The sequence below is a fragment of the Engraulis encrasicolus genome, chromosome 17 (assembly GCF_034702125.1).
Source record: "Engraulis encrasicolus isolate BLACKSEA-1 chromosome 17, IST_EnEncr_1.0, whole genome shotgun sequence".
NCBI classification, from domain to species: domain Eukaryota; kingdom Metazoa; phylum Chordata; class Actinopteri; order Clupeiformes; family Engraulidae; genus Engraulis; species Engraulis encrasicolus.
This window is the reverse complement of record NC_085873.1, coordinates 734,113-754,112: the sequence shown is the minus strand read 5'-3', so window position 1 is coordinate 754,112 and position 20,000 is coordinate 734,113. Positions and strand designations below refer to the sequence as shown.

Genomic DNA, 20,000 nt, shown 5'->3' with positions numbered 1-20,000 from the left:
TTGCAATTCTGCGCACTTTAAAGTCCTTTATGAACGCCCATACATTGATTCTTATGAGTTATGAGTCGCCATGCCTCTGTTTCCCCTGTAGCGCGCTCAACCGTTCACATTCTCCTGGTGTGACAGATTTAAATCCACAAATCTATATCTTCATGATTTGCTTGCGGACTGCCTACTCATATTATTAGGTCTAAATAAACAAGAAATATAGCGAAAATCACAGAACAGACAACGAACGTCGGGGTAGGAGGCGCATTGAAATACTAGTGAAAACTCTGCGAGGTTTAAAATAACAGCCTCAGAGCAAGTTTGTCGCGACGGCACCACTATTTCATGTTTGCACAAACACGTCTTCGTCGTGGATATTGGGTTGCTGCGCATGTTTCAAAATGAACATTTGCCTCCGTGTTGGAGCTGTTCATTCCCCTCTCTGAGGAACGTTGCAGATGCGCTGACTGAGTGAGACTGGAAGAATATTGCGCTAGTCTCTAGCGCTGATTCTTTGTCGAGGCTTATAAGCGACGCGTGGGAACACCAGCGTTCTATTTCAAAGACGCAAGTAGCCAGATCAATGCACTTTTTCCCAACCAGAACTGCACTGAAACTTAAAATTACACCAACATTTAAGCGTCATTGCGCTGCGTTGGCCTATAACGCGCCATCAGTGGTCTTACGGCTACGGTAGAGAAAGGGAGAGAGGGAAAACAAAACATCACGCAAATAACTTATCGTTACTTATCGGGGGCAGAAAAGTGATCGCTCTTGTAAAAAGTTATCGTCCGATTTATTGACTTATCGTATATCGTGACAGGCTTATTCTGGTTAGAATTTGCATTAGAAGTTCGCATGCGTACTGCCTAGCAAAAACAGCACTGCTTCATCGCGAACATGCCCACTGTCTGACCTGTGGCAAGGCGTTCTCTGCCATCCCGAACATGACGCTTTTGTCCTACCTTCACCACCCATCCCAATAACGACTCCCTGCCGTTAGCCACTACTTCATCCTGACAACCCCACGAAACCCACCCACCCCCCACCCCCCCCAAAAAAAAACCCTAACCCTAATCCTAGCCCCACCCCCCTCAATCCGCCCTGAGAACCCCTACCGCCATTCGAACCCCAGCCTAGTGCTTCTAAAATTTGTGAATGACCCAAAAGTGTCTTCAATGTACCTCTCCTTCACCCTTCACCAAAGAGACTTCCTTCCCAACCAGTGGCAAGGCTTCTATACCCACACAACCTTCTGACACTGGTGAAGGAGGTGTTTACACACACACACACACACACACACACACACACACACACACACACACACACACACACACACACACACACACACACACACACACACACACACACAAAGGTAGGTATGGTCATGAGTGTGAACCACAGTTGTGTGTGTGTGTGTGTGTGTGTGTGTGTGTGTGTGTGTGTGTGTGTGTGTGTGTGTGTGTGTGTGTGTGTGTGTGTGTGTGTGTGTGTGTGTGTGTGTGTGTGTGTGTGTGTGTGTGTGTGTGTGTGTGTGTGTGTGTGTGTGTGTGTGTGTGTGTGTGTGTTCTACAGGTTAGTGATACAGGTCATTTCAGTACTGTGCGGTGTCTGCATCAGTCTAGGAACATTAACCTTACTTACTGTAGCTGCCCAAAGTCAACAGCACCTATCGCAACAACAACACACTATGTGTGTGTGTGTGTGTGTGTGTGTGTGTGTGTGTGTGTGTGTGTGTGTGTGTGTGTGTGTGTGTGTGTGTGTGTGTGTGTGTGTGTATGTGTGTGTGTGTTTGAGAACGTGGCCAAAGGTGAACATGTCTCTTCTCTGGGGGCGTGGTGTACATGTTGTTCTGGCAGTTTAACAGGCATAAAGATATACAGTATGTGAATGCTCACACCTACACACACATATACTCACACACACACATACCCACACAGACAAGGACTGACAGATGGAATGATGCGCGCGCGTGTGTGTGTGTGTGTGTGTGTGTGACCCTCAGGGATGGAACTTAAGTTTTTTCCCCACCAGTTTCGGTGGCAGGTAGATTTCAAAATCTACCAGTCACTCACTGTTTTTACCAGTCAAAGTGACTGGTGGGTTGAAAAATTTACCAGTCACCACTGAAATTTACCCGTCATTGGCAGGTGGACGGGTGCTTATTTCCATCCCGAGTGTGAGTGTGAGTGTGAGTGTGAGTGTGAGTGTGAGTGTGAGTGTGAGTGTGAGTGTGTGTGAGTGAATGGAGGAGAGCCATGTCTTTCTTCCTGAGGCTATACGTAGCAATGAATGGGAGCTGTCTTTCAAAGCTCTGTACGGTGTGTGTGTGTGTGCGTTCATGCACGTGTGTGCACATGCATGCATGATACTGTATCTTTTAAGAGCTTTGTAGCCAGGCACCATTGTTGGTATAAATCCCCACAAGATATGATGTCATATGACCCCATTAGAAGTGCTGGTACTTCCTGGGACAGAGAGGAGTAACACAATGGCCTCTGGTTACGCTGTCCATACAGTATGTATGCGAAGGGTTTCAATATGGTAACCCAGTACAAGCGTGCTCAGGGTTGCCAGATGAGGCAGATGATTTCTAACCCAAAAACTGCTCAAAACCTGCCTTGAAGTATTAAATCCCGCCCAATTCTATTGATTTTTATGACCAAAAATTGGGCGTTTTTTCCTGCTGAATGCCGTTTTTTACCCGCAGACGGCCATCCTAAGCAGCCCAATTGGGTGGGAAACCGCCCAATCTGGCAACACTGAGCATGCTACGTCTCATCAATGCAGCAAAGTGGGATCCATTCAGGTCTCTGAAACTTCCCCGTTGAGCCCCATTCCTTCTGAACTGCCATATAATAGCAGTTTCCTCATACTCCTCATGAACGCTTGTGTCATACTCCTCATGAACGGTCTCCTTCTCATCAATTGTATAGCTACAGCTGTCAAACCAGAGTGAGTAGAGAGAGAGAGGTTCCATTGGCCCATTGTTTCCGAGTTCTATTATTGGGGGGGAAATCCCCCTTAAGGCAGACCTGAGGACTGTTCTATTCAATGCTAGGAGCATTATGACACGCCCCTTTAGGCAGACCGGAACCTGGTCACGTTAGGTGCCCATAGAAACCTATTATGTTGGCATATCTCTATACTTGAAGAATCTCTGGTCAAACTGCGGTCCGGGGGCCAAATCTGGACCGCGGGGCTATCTTGTTTTATTTGGCCCGCCAGGTCATTTAAAATGTGTATTAGGCCTACAGTTGACCCACATCGGCATACATGTAATATAGTAATATGACAACATTTGGTGTGTCACAGGAATATGAGTGATCCCTGGCCAGTGTCAAGTCTTTTATGTCTGAATATATGCAGGCATATTTGAACTACCGAGTGAGTGTTTCTGAAATGTGACTGAGTTAGCGCCACTGTAGGGCCCCTCTATAGGTTTTTGTCTTTGTAGGAGTAGTGTGTATGTATTGCAAAATTACACACTGAGAAACATGTTCACCTTTGGCCAACACACACATGCCCACACACGTGCTTGCACACACATGGTGACAGGAACATATTGATTCTTTGACTTATTTTGGTCCATGTTGTGCAAATATGTTCCGCTCCTGAGTTACAGAGGTGAAATTTCACTCCCATGTTCTGATCACACCCTGGACATACAGAACAGACACACACACACACACACACACACACACACACACACACACACACACACACACACACACACACACACACACACACACACACACACACACACACACACACACACAGTCCTTTACGGAGTACGAGTGTGGGTTCGTGTTGCCTTAAGAGGTGAAGTGTTCGAGTATCTATTTGCAGGACTCTGACAGCGTGGGCTCTGCAACACTGACTCCCCATCGCCCTCTGCTGGTCGGGGTTTGTGTGTGTGTGTGTGTGTGATAGCACTGTGTATATGGTGTGTATATGTGTGTATATGTGCGTTGTGTGTGTGTGCGCACGTTCGTGCGCGTGTGTGTCTGTGCGTGCGCGTGTGTGTCTGTGCGTGTGTGCATATCCACATTCTTATCACATGGTTCTCCCAGCACGATGGCACACACACAATACAGGGCCCTCCTCCGGGGAAAAGGGTTCTAATAGGTTCTAACTCGTCTTCCTTTCGGAACCTTTTGGGGGCTCGTTTGCTTGGTGGCGGGAACTAACGGGTACTAACCTTTGGTGGGTGTGAGACTCGGAGAGGGTGTGTGTGTGTGTGTGTGTGTGTGTGTGTTGGTGATGGGCATCGCCGCGAGAATCGTGCGAGCGTGTGTGTGTGTGTGTGTGTGAGCGTGTGTGTGTACTTGTCTTCTGCGCATGTCCTGAGCTCTGACGCCGCCGCCTCCGTCCACTAACCGCCTGGGTGAGCGCTCTCTTCTTTTATCTTTCCCCCTCGCTTTATAACCACTACTAGAACTAATCATAGTAATAATAATAACAACTATAACAATGTAACATCACTAATTACCAATGTTGACGCCAGACATCTTGGTAGTCTTGTGTAATTTTACTGGCTACTAGAGTTGGCTGTTAGGTGCTTAGAATGACTCATGAGGAATGGAGGATTGATTATTGAGTATAGTTTATATAGTTTATATAGTATTAGATTCTGAGCAGTATTGAATTACACCGATTTATAATTGGTGATGATATTAGTAGTATTGATGAATGCGAAAGTTGAAGTAAGATTATTACATTACATTACATTTAGCCAGGGCTTATCAATAGACTTGCTGTTGTTTAGGTACAGGGGATTGGTTACAGTCTCAGGAGAAATGTGAGATTAGGTGCCTTGCTTAAGTATGGGATTTGAACCTGGAACCATTCCAATTCCAAGACCAGTTCCTCACCCATTAGATCAAGGCCGCCTCAAATGATTAATAAATAGTGAGGATTGAATATTGATTGAGCTTTTTTGCTGTGTTTAGTATGGTATTTGGTGTAGTTAGTATTTTGGTATTTACTGGTGTATTTTAGTACTTTTTGCTGATTTGATGAGTATAGATTGAGTTTTGATTGATTATTGATTGATCTGGTCTATTGGTTATTGATTGATTGATTGATCTGGTCTACTGTTGACTAATTCGGCCTTTTGTCTCTTTTGATCACAGAGAGAGTGTCTGAGAAGTGAAGCTGCTTCAGGGATCCTGAGCCTCTGTCCATCTCTCCGCCTCTCCACCTCTGCATCCCTTCATCATCTCTCCATTCCTCCACCTCTTCCACTCCTCCACACCCCTGTCCATCCCTCCCTCCGTCATCCTTCCGACTCTCCGCTCCCCAACCCGAGATCACCTCTGCAACCCTCTCAACCCTCTGCAACAGAACAGCACAGCTGATGTCTTCCCTACCTGTGTACTCTATCATGGGATGTAGATGTGGAGACACACACACACACACACACACACACACACACACACACACACACACACACACACACACACACACACACACACACACACACACACACACACACACACACACACACACGTTTCTCTCCACCACCCCCACCCATGGACAGAGAGCTTGTGAAGGCCTGCTGTGTCTGTCTGCCTGTGAATAGCAAAGCTTTACCAAAACCCCAACAACCCACGACCTGCCCGACACCCAGCTGAGTGTGTGTGTGTGTACACGTGTGTGTGTGTGTACGCGTGTGAATGGTTGGGACTATATGTTTTCAAAATGATTTCCACTTACTGAGAGTTTGTGAGAGAGTTAAGTTGGAGCTGATTGCACAGCTGACACACATGCAGCATATAGACACACACACACACACACACACACACACACACACACACACACACACACACACACACACACACACACATACACACACACACAGCCACAGGGTGTCTCATGGCAGGTCGCTGTAGACTATGGTGAGGACTGGAGACTCTCCACGGAGCTCTCTGCCTCGTGTCTGTGTTTTCTCGTGGAATGTTTTATTTTATATATTTTTTCTTTTTCGGTATTAAAAATGAAGTCCTTAGTTGTAGTCGTAGACGTATAGACGTAACCACAGTAACGAAAAAGGTGTCCCAACGAAGGCCGCTTTTGCCATTGGCTGGCCTGCCTCCAAAAAGATGCCGTAACTAGGCAACGGAGACCATGGTGATGGCCACAGCGTCAGCCCCTGTTAGCTTAAAAGAAATACCTCCAGACTTTGTGAACTTGTCTTATCCGAGCAACTCGCATCATCACCCACTTGCTGTAGCCAAGCAACCTGTGACATCACCAGATTGTCGTATCCTAGCAACCCAGAGCCCTAGCGGCCCACGACATCATCAACTTGCTGTATCCTAGCAACCTACAGCATCACTGGCCTGTCATATCCTAGCAAGCCGCAACATCACCTGACTGTTGTATCCTAGCAACGCAGAGCAATCACCATAGTGTCATATTCTACCACCTCACAGTATATTCCTGGGCACGCGCACTTTGGTGGGTCAGACAAATGAAGGCTGGAGGAAACTCACGTTGGCCCTGATGTGGCCCGGTTGTGGCCTGGGTGTGGCAGGCTAGCATTTATCTAGAAAGGGCACCTTATGTAGATTTAGAATATGGGGTTAAAATAGTGTTTAACTCTGTGCACACAAATGCATATTGATATGCTCATTCATATATACACACACACACACACACACACTGAAGCTTCCTCTTACAATTATGCAGCGATTCATTAGACTAACAAACACACACACACACACACACACACACACACACACACACACACACACACACACACACACACACACACACACACACACACACACACACACACACACACACACACACACACACACACACGTTATTGTGTTGACTCTCCTTTAAATGAAATGTCACTTATTGGCACAAGCTGATATTGCAATACACACACAGCTAACATGAACACAGACCTCTCTCACAGAGCTTAATAATGAGCGATATGTATGATAAATAATATTGTTTTCTTTGTAGAGTTTCAGTCGTGTTCAGTTCTGCCTGTTGGTCACATTTGGCAGGTTTTTTTGGGAATCTACTGGAAATAAATAAAAGCCAGTTGAGAAACTTGTCTGAGATCCCCTGTGTTTGTCTGTATGTGGCCTGATACTGACATATACAGTACGTAGTACTGTACGGCCCATCTCCCTGTCTTCACATCTCCTGTTTTGAACTACAGTGTACAACTATGGTATATAAACAATCTCTGTGTCTTCATCCCTCATGTCACAACCTACACAGCACCCTTCTGTTCTCCTGTGGAGCCCATCTCTCATCATAAACATTGCTACACCATAACGTAAGCCACAACTTGGCCAGAAATGAGGCTTTCACTTCCCTTTCCGACTCCATGGGTCCATTTTAATGTCTAACCTCCCGTCCTCTCCTTGTTTTGTGACCTCGCCATGTGAGGCAAGACTGCATTGACGATAGATATTGTTTCATTCAGTATCTTGCAAAATGAATGAGGAAAAGTCTCCCAAAAGTTGTGTTGCCTGACCTGACTATTTTCTTCTAAGAGGCGTGGCGCCAGCAAAGCACCAGTCCACAAGTGCAAGGCGAGGACTTGGAGGTTGGATAATGAGATGTGCCCGATGTTTTCATTGCACATCATCTTTATAGCTGGAGTGAAGAACTGTGGGTGCATTCCAATATGCAGACTTGGGTCCTCCACTTGTGGCCTCATACCAGGAAATAATACGTTGTGATGACATCACTGATAACGGCATTGTATTTAAATATCTTACAAAAGCTCAATTGTAAAGTCATTTTCTCATTTGCAAACTGGAGGGAGAATGAAAAACAGTCACCCAAAAGTTGTTGTGGCTTGGCTGACAGCTGGGAAACTTTATTGTTTTCTCCTTTGAGGCGGGGCCAGGGGGCGGGTTGAGGCCACAAGAACAAGTGGAGGACGGGAGTCTGCATATTGGAATGCACACCCTGACTCAAGACTGGACTGGGCCCAAAAAATGGCCCTGAGCATTTTTGCGCTGTAAATTGTGCAACATGATCTCCAAAAATTCCGTGCTCCTGGACACGGATGTTTAGGACACAAAATCCGTGTCCAGGAGCACGGATTTTGCCAAAATTCCGTGCTCCTGGACACGGAATTGTTTTCCGTGCTCCTGGACACGGAATTGTTTGAAGTGCTTTCTAAAGGCTATTTCCACAGTCTTGTGTTTTCTCAGGATTTTTCTAATTTCAAATATTTTGTCTAAAAAAAAAAAACATTTCTTACTGACAGGTTAGGGTTAGGGATTGTTTTGGTCTGGGCACAGCTAGTTTTCTTTCATTCATTATATGAGTTTGATAGCCTAGCAACCAACTGGAAAAGGTATTTCTCAAAAATATGTCTTTAATGACAGGTTAAGGTTAGGGAATGTTTTGGTCAGGGCACAACTTAAATTGCTATAGCATTATTTTGTTTAGGATTAGCATTTGGTATGTATTTTCTTACGATACAGTGCTGTGGTAATAGCCTATAGAAAGCACTTCCGTGTGCCCATCACGGAAAACAATTCCGTGTCCAGGAGCACGGAAAACAATTCCGTGTCCAGGAGCACGGAATTTTGGCAAAATCCGTGCTCCTGGACACGGATTTCGTGTCCTTAACATCCGTGTCCAGGAGCACGGAATTTTTGGAGATCAGGCTGAAATTGTGGGTCAGTCTCCAAGAAAATACAAACATATCCAATATCATTGACCACTGAGGACTGTCGGCCCACTGGGATGCCAGATTACCAGTCCAGCCCTGTGTGGTTTCACAGATGCGACCTCTAGCCTTTGTCTTGGTACACTGATTTATCAAGCTTAAGCAACTCTAGTCCTCATACAGTAGCCTATACAGTCTATACAGTATCATTAATATTATACACATGAAAAATGCAGGGAAAATTGCATTTCACATGCATGAAAAGGGGGATCTTCTCCATGGTCAGTCATTTTGAATTTCCAGAAATAGGCATTTTTAGCTGCAAAACTTACCGTCCTGTGGTCAGTGAATATTGGTTTATTATTTATTAGAGATGCACCGGATCCGGTTCCGGTTCCGGTTCCGGATCCGGCAGGATAATAGGGTTTTTTCACAGGATCTGGGTCCGGCAGGATTTTAAGCAGTGGATCCGGTATCCAGCATGTTACCAAAAAATAAGGGTCTGGTGCATCTCTACCCTAGGCTTTTCAGTCAGTCTTTCACAACCCCAATCACTACATGGAGTGAAAGCCCTTTGGAACCGGCCGTTGCAGGCAGTGTGGCAATAAGCCAATGAGTCTAAAAAAATAGTTTGAGCCAACGTATTAAAAAGGGCCCACGTGTGCGAGTAGACTATATGTTTCAACCCTCTTGTAGGATCCGGTATCCGGTTCCGGATCGGGCAGGATCTTAAGCAGTGGATCCGGTATCTGGCAGGATCCTAAAAATCAGGATCCGGTGCATCTCTATTATTTATTAATATTCATGAAAAGATCAAACTTGACAATAGGCAGCACAGTTTCTCTGGCCACAATCTTACACGGTGCACCTTTAAGTGAAGGGTCATGATCAGGCTGACCTGTCTTGCTCATGTCCACACAGGCCACATCCCGTTCAGTAAGTATAAAGGCCATCGTTCCAGTCCTGGCTTCAGACTCGCTGCTCCATTCTGTTCCACTCACCTGTGGACCTGCGTGAAGGGGAATGTTTCATGTGTGTGTGTGTGTGTGTGTGTGTGTGTGTGTGTGTGTGTGTGTGTGTGTGTGTGTGTGTGTGTGTGTGTGTGTGTGTGTGTGTGTGTGTGTGTGAGAGAGAGACAGTCGGTGTCTGTGGGTTGTCCTAAACTGACTGTGTTGTACTGTGTGTGTGTGTCGTTATCTGTATCTGTGTGTGTCGGTGTGTTAAATTAAGTGTGTGTGTGTGTGTGTGTGTGCACGTGTGTGTGTTAAACTAACCCTGTGTGGGCATGTGCGTGTGAAACTAACCCTGTGTGCTTGTGCATGTGTGTGTCTGTGCATATTTCAGGGTGCAGCAGGAGCAGTTGGCGGCCATCTTCCAGCTGCTGAGGGAGAACCAGGAGATGTTTGGAGAGGTCACCGAGGGAGACGTGGAGGAGCAGCTCAAACTCTACGCACTCTAGACAACTACTCTACACACTGTAGACGTCACTTCTGTTCTCAACTCTACACACATGTAGACAACAGCTCTACAACTCCACTCCGATTCTACGCACTCTAGACAACAACTCTACTCCAAGTCTACACATTCCAAACTTCACCTCTACTCTCAATTCTACACACTGTAGACAACAGCTCTACTCCAACTCTACGCATTCTAGACAACAACTCTACTCCAACTCTACACCAGTGTTTCTCAACAGGGGTGCCGGGGAAAGTGGCTGATAAATAAATGATGTAATATAATACATATTTGTCTAAATTGATAAATCAATGCTAGTCCGTGGAATCTTTCATCTGCCATTTACGCACAAGAAAGTAAATATACGTCGCCCCAGTCAGCTGCAACTTCAAACGTAGGTCTTGTGACGTCTCCAAATGTGTTACTTTTCTAAGCTTGTGTAGTATCGGGTGCGATGCCATGTTACGACTTGTTGGTTTGGGGTGCCTTGAAATTTTTCATGAATTGAAAGGGTGCCTCGCCTAAAAAAAGGTTGAGAAACACTGCTGTAGACAACAGCTCTACAACTCCACTTCGATTCTACGCACTCTAGACAACAACTCTACACACTAGACTTCACCTCTACTCCAACTTTACACACTCCAGACAACAGCTCTACTCCAGCTCTACGACTCCACTCAGATTCTACGCACTCCAGACAACAACTCTATTCCAACTCTACGCAGTCTAGACAACAACTCTACTCCAGCTCTAAACACTTGACAACAACTCTTTCAAACTCTATTTGAACTCTTGAACCCAGCTCTATATGCTCGCTAATAGCTATAGTTAAGCTCTGTTCAAATTCTACACACTTCTACACCCCCACACTACTCAAACTCTAACAATTCTACTCACCCTAGACCTCAATCCTTCTCTACTCCACTACTTAAACCATTCTACTTCTCAACGCTAAATCAGCTTTAATTTACAGCAAAAAGAAAGACCAAAATGCTAGACTCAACACGGTTCACGGGTTCAACTTGATGCTGTGTAGAACTTCTGTGTAAACTCCACTTTCTAGATGTTGCCATCACTTCATCATAGTTACAGTATCTAATGTTCATTTTCAAAGCCTTTCCGCTTCCCTCTACAGATCTCAACTCCTCGATTCAGAAGAATTGAATTCCATGCTTATACATGGTGCATTTCAGCTCCATCGCCTTCTTAACTTGTTCAAATTGAACTTTATCACCACGACACAGTTTTCAGTTGTGTGTTATTCAACTGCATTACCTATTGATTTAATTCTACGCCCTTTTCAACTCAACTCTTCACTTTGAATTCTAAAGTGTTGAAGTCAAATAATTGCGTAAAGTTTACATCAAAGAATACACTTGGCTTAATTCCACTATACATACTGTACATATTCTGTGTACTACTTCAACTCTACACTGTGTGGAATGTATTGAAATCAGAGGGTTGTACTCGACCGTTTTCTCGTCATGTGAAATCTTGTGTCACACTTGTGTCTGGATTTCCCCCAGCCCATCAACACATTTTATCCTACATTTGTAAGCAATTTGCCAAAGCACAAAACTATACACACATTTAGGCTTTTTTGGGATGTGTGTTTTTATGTAGTGCCCTCACAGACATGCACTGTGCAAGACGGGTACACACACACACACACACACACACACACACACACACACACACACACACACACACACACACACAGACACACAGACAGACAGACAGACAGACAGACAGACAGACAGACAGACACACACACACACACACACACACACACACACACACACACACACACACACACACACACAGACAGACAGACACACACCCTTGTGGTGGTAGGTGTGCTATGTGATATACACCTCTTCATTCTTTATTGAGGACATGCCATGATGGCCATAGCTACAGCCAGAATGAGTGTGTGTGCGTGCGTGCGTATGTGTGCGTACACGTGTGCGTGTGTTTGTGTTTGTGTGTACGTGTGTGTGCGTGTGTGTGTGTGTGTGTGTGTGTGTGTGTGTGTGTGTGTGTGTGTGTGTGTGTGTGTGTGTGTGTGTGTGTGTGCGCGCGCGCGCTTACACCCCCCCTCCTCCTTCCGGGACCAAATGTAGCGATGATGTTTAACTTAGTGCAGGTGCACTCACCTTGTTTGAAACCTCGTGAGATTTTGCATTAAACCTTAATATAGCAGGTGATGACTTTATATTTGAATAAACTCTTTTTTGAGACTGTTGACCGTATGAACGGTATTATTAATAAAGACGCTACTCAAATGGCTCCCCTGCCCCCTGTCTTATTTGTTTAGCACCAGGAATATCTCCATCTCCCTGAATTGTTGAAGTTCTCTGTTTGCAAGCCACCGCCCAGCCCCCCCTCTCAGCTTTTATTGCTGCCCGCAGGGGTGCCGACAAGGGGGGACAAAGCAGACAGTTGTCCCGGGACCAGGGAGTGAGGAGGCACAGAATTGGGCCCTCATTACATTGTATCTATTGGGCAGGGGGGTCCTTTCGGATGACTTTGTCCTGGGCCCAGTCAAAGCAGTCAGCTGCCAGTCCTCATTCTCTCTCTCCTCTCTTACATTTCACTACAGCTCACTCTAATTGGTGCCCATTGTAGCCAATAAACTTGCACTTCTGCCTAGTTGGCGAATGCTTGCAAGTGAAAATGAATGGGAGTCAAAAGGGCTATATCCTAAAATATGTTCAACTCCAATTTCCGGTCATAAACCTCATAAATAAATAAAAACATCCTGTTGGTATTTAATAGTAAGAGGCTGTATTGTCACGTTTATTGGGCGTTTCGTTTTTCCACCAGGATTTTGACCTGTACTGGCTAGCATCCCTCTAATGTATATAGATTTGGCCTCATAAATTCAGCTTGCTGACTCAGTATAATAATCTAGTGGCGCAAAACAAATCTTAGAAAAATACTCAAACGAGTTATTTTTAGGACTAGTTTCGAATTGAATATTAATAATTATATACAACTAGAAGCCAAGGCTATGGGGTCACTGATGCCACAACATCTACACCCGGTGGAATTCTACTGTACAGTGTATGGCTATAATAGAACTACTGAGTTCAGGTACAGCTCCATTGAAACCTGTTCATTTTTCACTTGTCTGTGGTGGCACTGCAATTAGTTGGCGATCACAAGCAACTTCCATTTCTGAGCATTCTCATTCTACTTTATTATCTTATAGGCCAGAGAATGTCCTTCTCTGAATAGGCCACCTGTGCTCAGCCCTCCTCCTGCAGTGCGAGGGGTGGCCTGTAGATGGTGCCATAGGATCATAAAGTTCAATGCGCACGCTGAGCTGAATACAATACAATAGGCTGACAATCACAATGACACATGATGACTTATTGGCAGTGATGAGCAATGAATTCATTAGTTACAATCCAGTGCCACATATTCCGAATGACCTTGTTTTACCTGTCCAGTTCAACAAGGTGATAGTTTAACCAGGCAATCACCTGGTTGAATTGGACATGTAAAACCAAGTGATTTGCAATAGGTGGCACTGGTTTGTAACAAGATTAGATAAGATTAGATTAGATTAGATTCTTTATTGTCCTATAGGGATATTTGTTTTCACATCAAACTGTTCAGTTCCATCAGGTTAGATCTTGTGGTACACATCTCATTTGCTACACATATAGACAGCATTTTCACACATCCTCAGACATTCACATACAATACATATACATACATAAAACTAGTCCCGTCGGAATAGGGTTTAACACACTGACTCCCATGCAGGCAAGATCAACTCCCAAATGATAAAAATATTATTTTACCCCCAAACCCCCACCCCCACCCTTCCTGGACATATGAAAGGACTTGGGAATTTTACTGTCATCAATTTTCAAAAGTTAAGTGTGACAATGCGAGATTGAAGCAAAAAAATAGCATAACAGATGTTATAGCAACAGCAGCAACCAGCTTTTGGTGAGTCTATTATTTTCATAAAGACAAATGTCCGCAATGACAGACTAGTAGGTAGCCATTCAGAAGATATGGCTATAAACATTAGTACTTATCCAGGTGGGTTTTTTTTTCATTCAAATAGTTTGCTTGGAAGCATCTGGACTTGATGGTATAATTTGTGAAGTGTGAACACTGTGACATACAGTATACAGTAGACAGTCACACACAGTGACACAGTAGTCACATGCAGTTACATTTCAAGAACATTAAGTGACACACAATGGTGTGGCTCTAGGGGAAGTAGTGACTATGTTGCCTGGTAGGTTTGCAGTGCAAGTTGAGGGTGATAAACACACTATCATAGAGTGCGTGTGCATTCCAATATGCAACCTTGCGTCCTCCACTCGGTCTTGTGGCTTCACATTTTGCTAATGCCCCACCTCCGTGGAGAAAACAATTAAGTTTCCCTGCTGTCAGCCAAGCCACAACAATTTTTGGGGGACTATTCTTCATTTACCATCCTGTTTGAAAATTAGAAAATGTGAGCTTTTGCGAGATATTGAAATATAATGCTGTTGTTAGTGATGTCATCACGACGTGTTACTTCCTAGTACGAGGCCACAAGCACAAGTGGAGGACGCAAGATCACATATTGGAACGCACTCCATGTTTATCACTGCAAACCTGCACTGCAAACCTGCTAGACAGCATAGTGATACAACATACAGTGTATGCTTCCACACAATGTTCATGTGGGTATTGATGTAAATCTCCCCTACAATCAGAGCAGTCCACCGGGGGTGGGGGGCATGAGGGCCCTTTCAGATGACTTTGCATCTGGCCCAACCAAATCTGTCAGCAGCCCTGCCTACAGTGCACAGGACAGAGCTGTCTAAGAGGAGAGTTGTGTCAAAGAAGGTGGATCTAACAAGAAGCGTCATTTTGTTTCTTTTCCGGTATCCACTTTATGTCGAGTGAACGCCCCTTTAGGAGACCTTCGGTTAGGAGACGATCCTGAGGTTGAGAATGAATGAAGTCCCCTAAGCGCTGTAGATGGCGGTAGCGCACGTCTAGTGCAAACACCTCAAAAAGAGAAGAAGAAGGAGGGGACAACGCCCCTTTAGGAGACCCAACTTGAGCACACGCTTTTGCATTGAGTGGGCGTGTTTTGCGTTATCTTGCTCTTATCCAGTATTTTTGGTTGTGTCAACCGGGGTCCAGGAAGTCCATTGGTGGTGTAATTCATGTAGATTAAAATATTTCTGAACAGCAACTTTATCTACACTGGAGACTAACACAGAAACATTGCAAACCAAACAAAGATTAAGTACAAACGAGTTACATTTACCTTTACCACATTTTCTGTGTGTCACCTCCTAGAACTAAGTAACTTCTTCTATTGGAACTAAAGTCAATGGTGATTTACATGTAAAACGCTCCGTGAGGCTCCATGAGAGCCGCCATTGCTGTGGAAAGATTGGACCAGTGAGGTCTATGGGAGTGACGTAACTCTCAATATAGATGGCTCTGGCACAGGGTATATTATGCACTGTATAGCAATACCCTCCCTAAGTAGACAGGGACTGGCCATAGCTAGTAGATACACTGTCTTTCCAAGGGAGGTTGTTGTTGCGATGATTGGTTGTTGGGTGTTCATTATACACTGTGTACTGTATTTACAGTTTTTCTCGATTGCCTCCACACAAGTTCTGGTACTTCACACACAATTCTCGGAACATCTCACCCATTTCCCAACTCCCCTAACCAATGTCACTGAACACTAAACACAATTCCTACTTAACACTCAAATTCCAGTTTTAAAACACACTCTTTTCACACCATTACACACAATTCTCTGGATTACACTCAATTTTCATAAAGAAAAACACTGGGTTTCTCATGGAACACACTGTCATTCACAACACTACAATCAACTGCCATACTAAGTTCACTTCCTCATCACATGGGCAAACTCTCTTCATACCGGTTTACAATCTGAAATCATCACCCCATAAGGACACACATTGCATGTCATATTGATGAAAAATTAGTGGATGCAAGGAGAAAACAGATTTGTTTAGTTTTTGAACTCAAAAATATGTTATACAAGACATCACTTTCATGTGGTTACCCAATATTTTACAATAAATTAGTGCAATTTTTTAAATGTCGGAAAAATATGTAAAATATATACACATCTGTGTACTCCGAGTCTAAAAACAATATTTCAGTATTTTACTACAGAAAAATACCCTCTTTAGTAAGTAGAACACTGAAGAAAATAAGTTTCTACTGTGTTTCAAGTTGAGTAAAGAGTTTTACCTTGTGCATATTAGTGTTCAATGGTTCACATAAGAGTGTATTACCTAATACTGCACTCCTCCTAACATTTCTGGACACTCTGTACAATATACTCATTGCACCCAATCAGGCAGATGGTCCAGAGCAGCCCAGATATGTTGTCATTTGGGACAATGTGAGTTTCCACAGGGCTGCTCTGGTCCAAAACTGGTTCACTAACCACCCACTATTAGTTGTCGTGCACCTCCCTCCATATTCCCCGTTCATCAATCCCATTGAGGAATTCTTTTCCACCTGGAGGTGGAAGGTCTATGACAGACGTCCTCAAACACGCATCCCCCTTCTACAAGCAATGGAGGAGGCATGTGGCGATATTGCTGTTGATGCCTTCTCTGGGTGGATGCGCCATGCAAGACGGCATTTCCCTCGCTGCCTGGCCAGGGAAACGATTGCATGTGATGTGGATGAGGTCCTGTGGCCAGACCACAATAGAAGGCAGGATGAAGCAGAGTAGATGTGAGTGTGTGTGTGTGTGTGTTTTTTTTTTTTTTTTCATAGCAATAGGCTATACATACAGTAATAGGTTTTTTGTACTGCCAAATAGGCAGTGGGGTTTATCTTTGTGTTGTTTTTGTGAAAAAGAAATAAAAATCTTTCTGTTTCTGTTTGTGTGTTGTGAGAATTAAGTTTTTCCAACTTGTGTCACAGTATCCATGCAATCCAGAACAAAAAAAGCCCAAGTTACAGGGATAAATTAGTTTTACCCTGTGCCCAACAGTGTTTTAATGGGTCTGCAAATGTGTATTGTAGTGACTGTCTGTGTGTGTCATTTGACGACAAAATGAGGTTTTTAGAAGAGAGTACATTGTTTTGAGACAAGACGTGCATTTTTCAGAGGTAGGAAAGAGTTTGGCCCGTTGTGTGTGAGGTTTGGAGATTTGTGTGTAGAGTTTTGAGAATTCGAAGACCGATTCCGAAAATTGTGTGTAGGCAATCGAGAAAAACTGTAACACCACAGAACTAAGCACACCATATGTGGCTGTAAGGCGAATCTGACAGTGGTGTGTGTGCGTGCGTGCGTATGTGTGCGCGCTTGCTTAAGAACGCGTATGTGTTCCCCATTACGGAAACTAATCAACCAATCGCCTTGCATGCATCTTTGTATGGCCAGGGTTAAAATATAAAGCAAACCTAAATGAATCAACCATTCCCCAAGGGGGCAATAAATACACAAACTAAACTAATTAAATAAAGTAAACACAGATGTTATGAAGAAGCCTTGTCTTCCTCTGTCCACAGGAAATGAACAAAATTACATTTCCTGCCAGTCAGCCTCAAGTGTGTAGACTACACCACAACGTGCAACAAGTATTCTATTCCATTCTTCTTTTCTGTCAGTCACAAAAAGTCAAATTTAACTAATTAAGATTACATGGCAGACAGAATAGGCTGAGTAAATAATTATTAACGTAAGAATTTATAATATCAGTCCAGATAGGGACTGTTGTGAAACTAGGCAATAAAAAGACAATAACAGCACAGACCATGAGGCATACAGTTTAAGTGCTGCCTAATTGAATAAAAGGCCTACTACACAGAGCTCAGAAAAAGTGTGTGTGTCGTGCGCGCATGTCTGTCCAAAGAAATAAAAATAGATGAGAGTATGATTGAGATTATATGAAATATTAAAATATTAAGCATTGAATATTAAAAAAGTTATTTTAAAATTCTCACCTGCAATGTCATGAACAGCACCTGAAGTTTTGCTGTTTGGCTCTTCCGTCATTTCAGAGATACTGACTTAAAGGTACACTGTGCAGGAAATGGTCAAAAAAAGGTAGGCCTACTGCAACTTATTTACATGAAAGTGTACTAAGTAATAAACAAATATTTTCTAGTATGGTCCAAGTACAGTACTTTTTGCCGCTAAAAATGGCTATTTTTGGAAATTCAAAATGGCGGACCATGGAGAAGATCCCCCTTTTCATGTATGAAAAGTGCATTTTTTCAGTCATAATGAATAACACTTAGGATTTTATGGTGGTGGTAAGTATTCATGAAAAAGGTAACATTAATGAAAGAGAGGCATACATTTTCGAAATAAACAACTAAAAATCTCACACAGTGTCCCTTTAAAGGTTGAAATGAGTTGTAGGCCTACAGTAGTTGAGGAGTAGTGTTACAGGAGATTGCTCCCCTTAGCTGGCTTCACAAGAGATTTGTAGGCTATAAGACACCTACCATAGGCCTATGCTACAATAAAAGTGACCTTATCTCAAGTTCAGTTGAAGAGAAATATTGTTCCCATCCCTAGCCAAAGTCTAGGACAAAGGTTGAGTCTGTTTTTTTCTGACCAAAAATCCACAGACATTAAATCCTAATGGTCCACAAATGAATGAATTAATGAATGAATCAATGAATCAATGAATCAATGAATCAATCAATTGGTCAATCAATCAACCAACAAAATGAATAAATAGAAATCATTATACACGAGTAAAGCCACGAGTAAAGCCAAATATACACCAAGAACACTTAAATGTTGCAAGTCTGGTTGTTCAACAGCACATTTTTTCTAGATATTATAGGGCATATGGGATTTGCTGTGCTTGTGTGGGTCACCTCTACATAGGCCTATGAAGAATTTCATTGCAAAATGATGAAGCCTAAATCCATTGTGGAACATTTTGAGGAAACACAATTTTTGTATTGGGAATTCCATTCCATTGCATTGCTAAATGCATTTTATGTTGGTTTTAAAATGTATGTTCTCAAAATATTTGAATGACAAGAATTCACACATAGATTCGATCATTTCCTATAATAAACTGCAAAAGTCAATGGTGGATAGCACACCATTTTTGCAGAGACACTTCATATGTGCCAAAAAGATTCATACAAGTGTCATATCGCCTATTTCTGTTTTTGAATGGGCTACCAGTCACACAGAGAGAAGCAGCTGCGTTGTCTTCCTGTGGTGAAATCCCTGTGGCTTTTACTGATGTGCAAGTGCATGTTGTCATGTCGACTCAGTCGTGTCGCCTAGTTTCATTTCCTGAAGTTGTTACATCGAGAGGAGAGGATATATTATTCACTCGTCTCTGGACGATAACGTGCTGGTTGATGACCGATGGTGGTCCTTTCTGGTCTCGAGGCGGGTCGAATCAAATCAATTCCTTGTCAGGCCTTGATCGAGCGCGCGTGTGAGGATGTTTGGAAACACTAGTGACTCGTCTCGGACTCTTGGACTTTGTTTGGAATCTCAAGTGCGTCGCGCCTCGCGAGCATGCAGGTGCAGCCGCCGTGCCGTGCCACCGATGAGCATGAATCGCAGGGTGTGGATGTACTTGGCTGGGTTGGCTGTGGCCAGTCTCGGACTGACTTCGTTACTCTTCAAACAGTTTGGCAGTGGCGTCACAACTGGTGCGCAACTGCTCGCTTTGGCCAGGTAAGATGCGCCAATCATGCAATCTGCTTTTTCTGCTGCTGGTAGTAACTGCTGCGGCTGTTATTGGTGTAACCTGCTACTACTTCACTCTGGTAAGGTAACCTTATTGATCAGACACACACTGCTCACAAACTAACAAGCAAATTGTCTTTGATGGCAAACACACGTCTATCAAGTATTATAGCCTAATGTGAGGGATTTTGAGCGGCT

At 43.7% G+C, this 20,000-nt stretch overlaps 2 protein-coding genes across 3 annotated transcripts in view; both read left to right on the top strand.

Moving 5' to 3' along the window:
• Positions 1-11,814, top strand: part of si:ch73-366l1.5 (FILIA-N KH-like domain-containing protein) — a 43,058-nt gene extending 31,244 nt beyond the window's left edge. The window contains exon 7 of one of the 2 annotated variants that reach the window (XM_063221514.1): positions 9,986-11,814. In XM_063221514.1, coding sequence (XP_063077584.1) covers positions 9,986-10,100 — 115 coding nt within the window. In that variant the 3' untranslated portion in view covers positions 10,101-11,814. Of the gene's footprint in view, positions 1-5,123; positions 7,061-9,985 lie in introns of those variants that run through there. The other variant, XM_063221516.1, reaches the window with a different exon arrangement.
• A 7,637-nt stretch (positions 11,815-19,451) lies between these two features.
• The window catches only part of LOC134467674 (alpha-N-acetylgalactosaminide alpha-2,6-sialyltransferase 2-like), a 14,270-nt gene continuing 13,721 nt past the window's right edge, over positions 19,452-20,000 (top strand). The window contains exon 1 of the mRNA XM_063221525.1: positions 19,452-19,790. Coding sequence (XP_063077595.1) covers positions 19,552-19,790 — 239 coding nt within the window. The 5' untranslated portion in view covers positions 19,452-19,551. The remainder of the gene's footprint in view (positions 19,791-20,000) is intronic.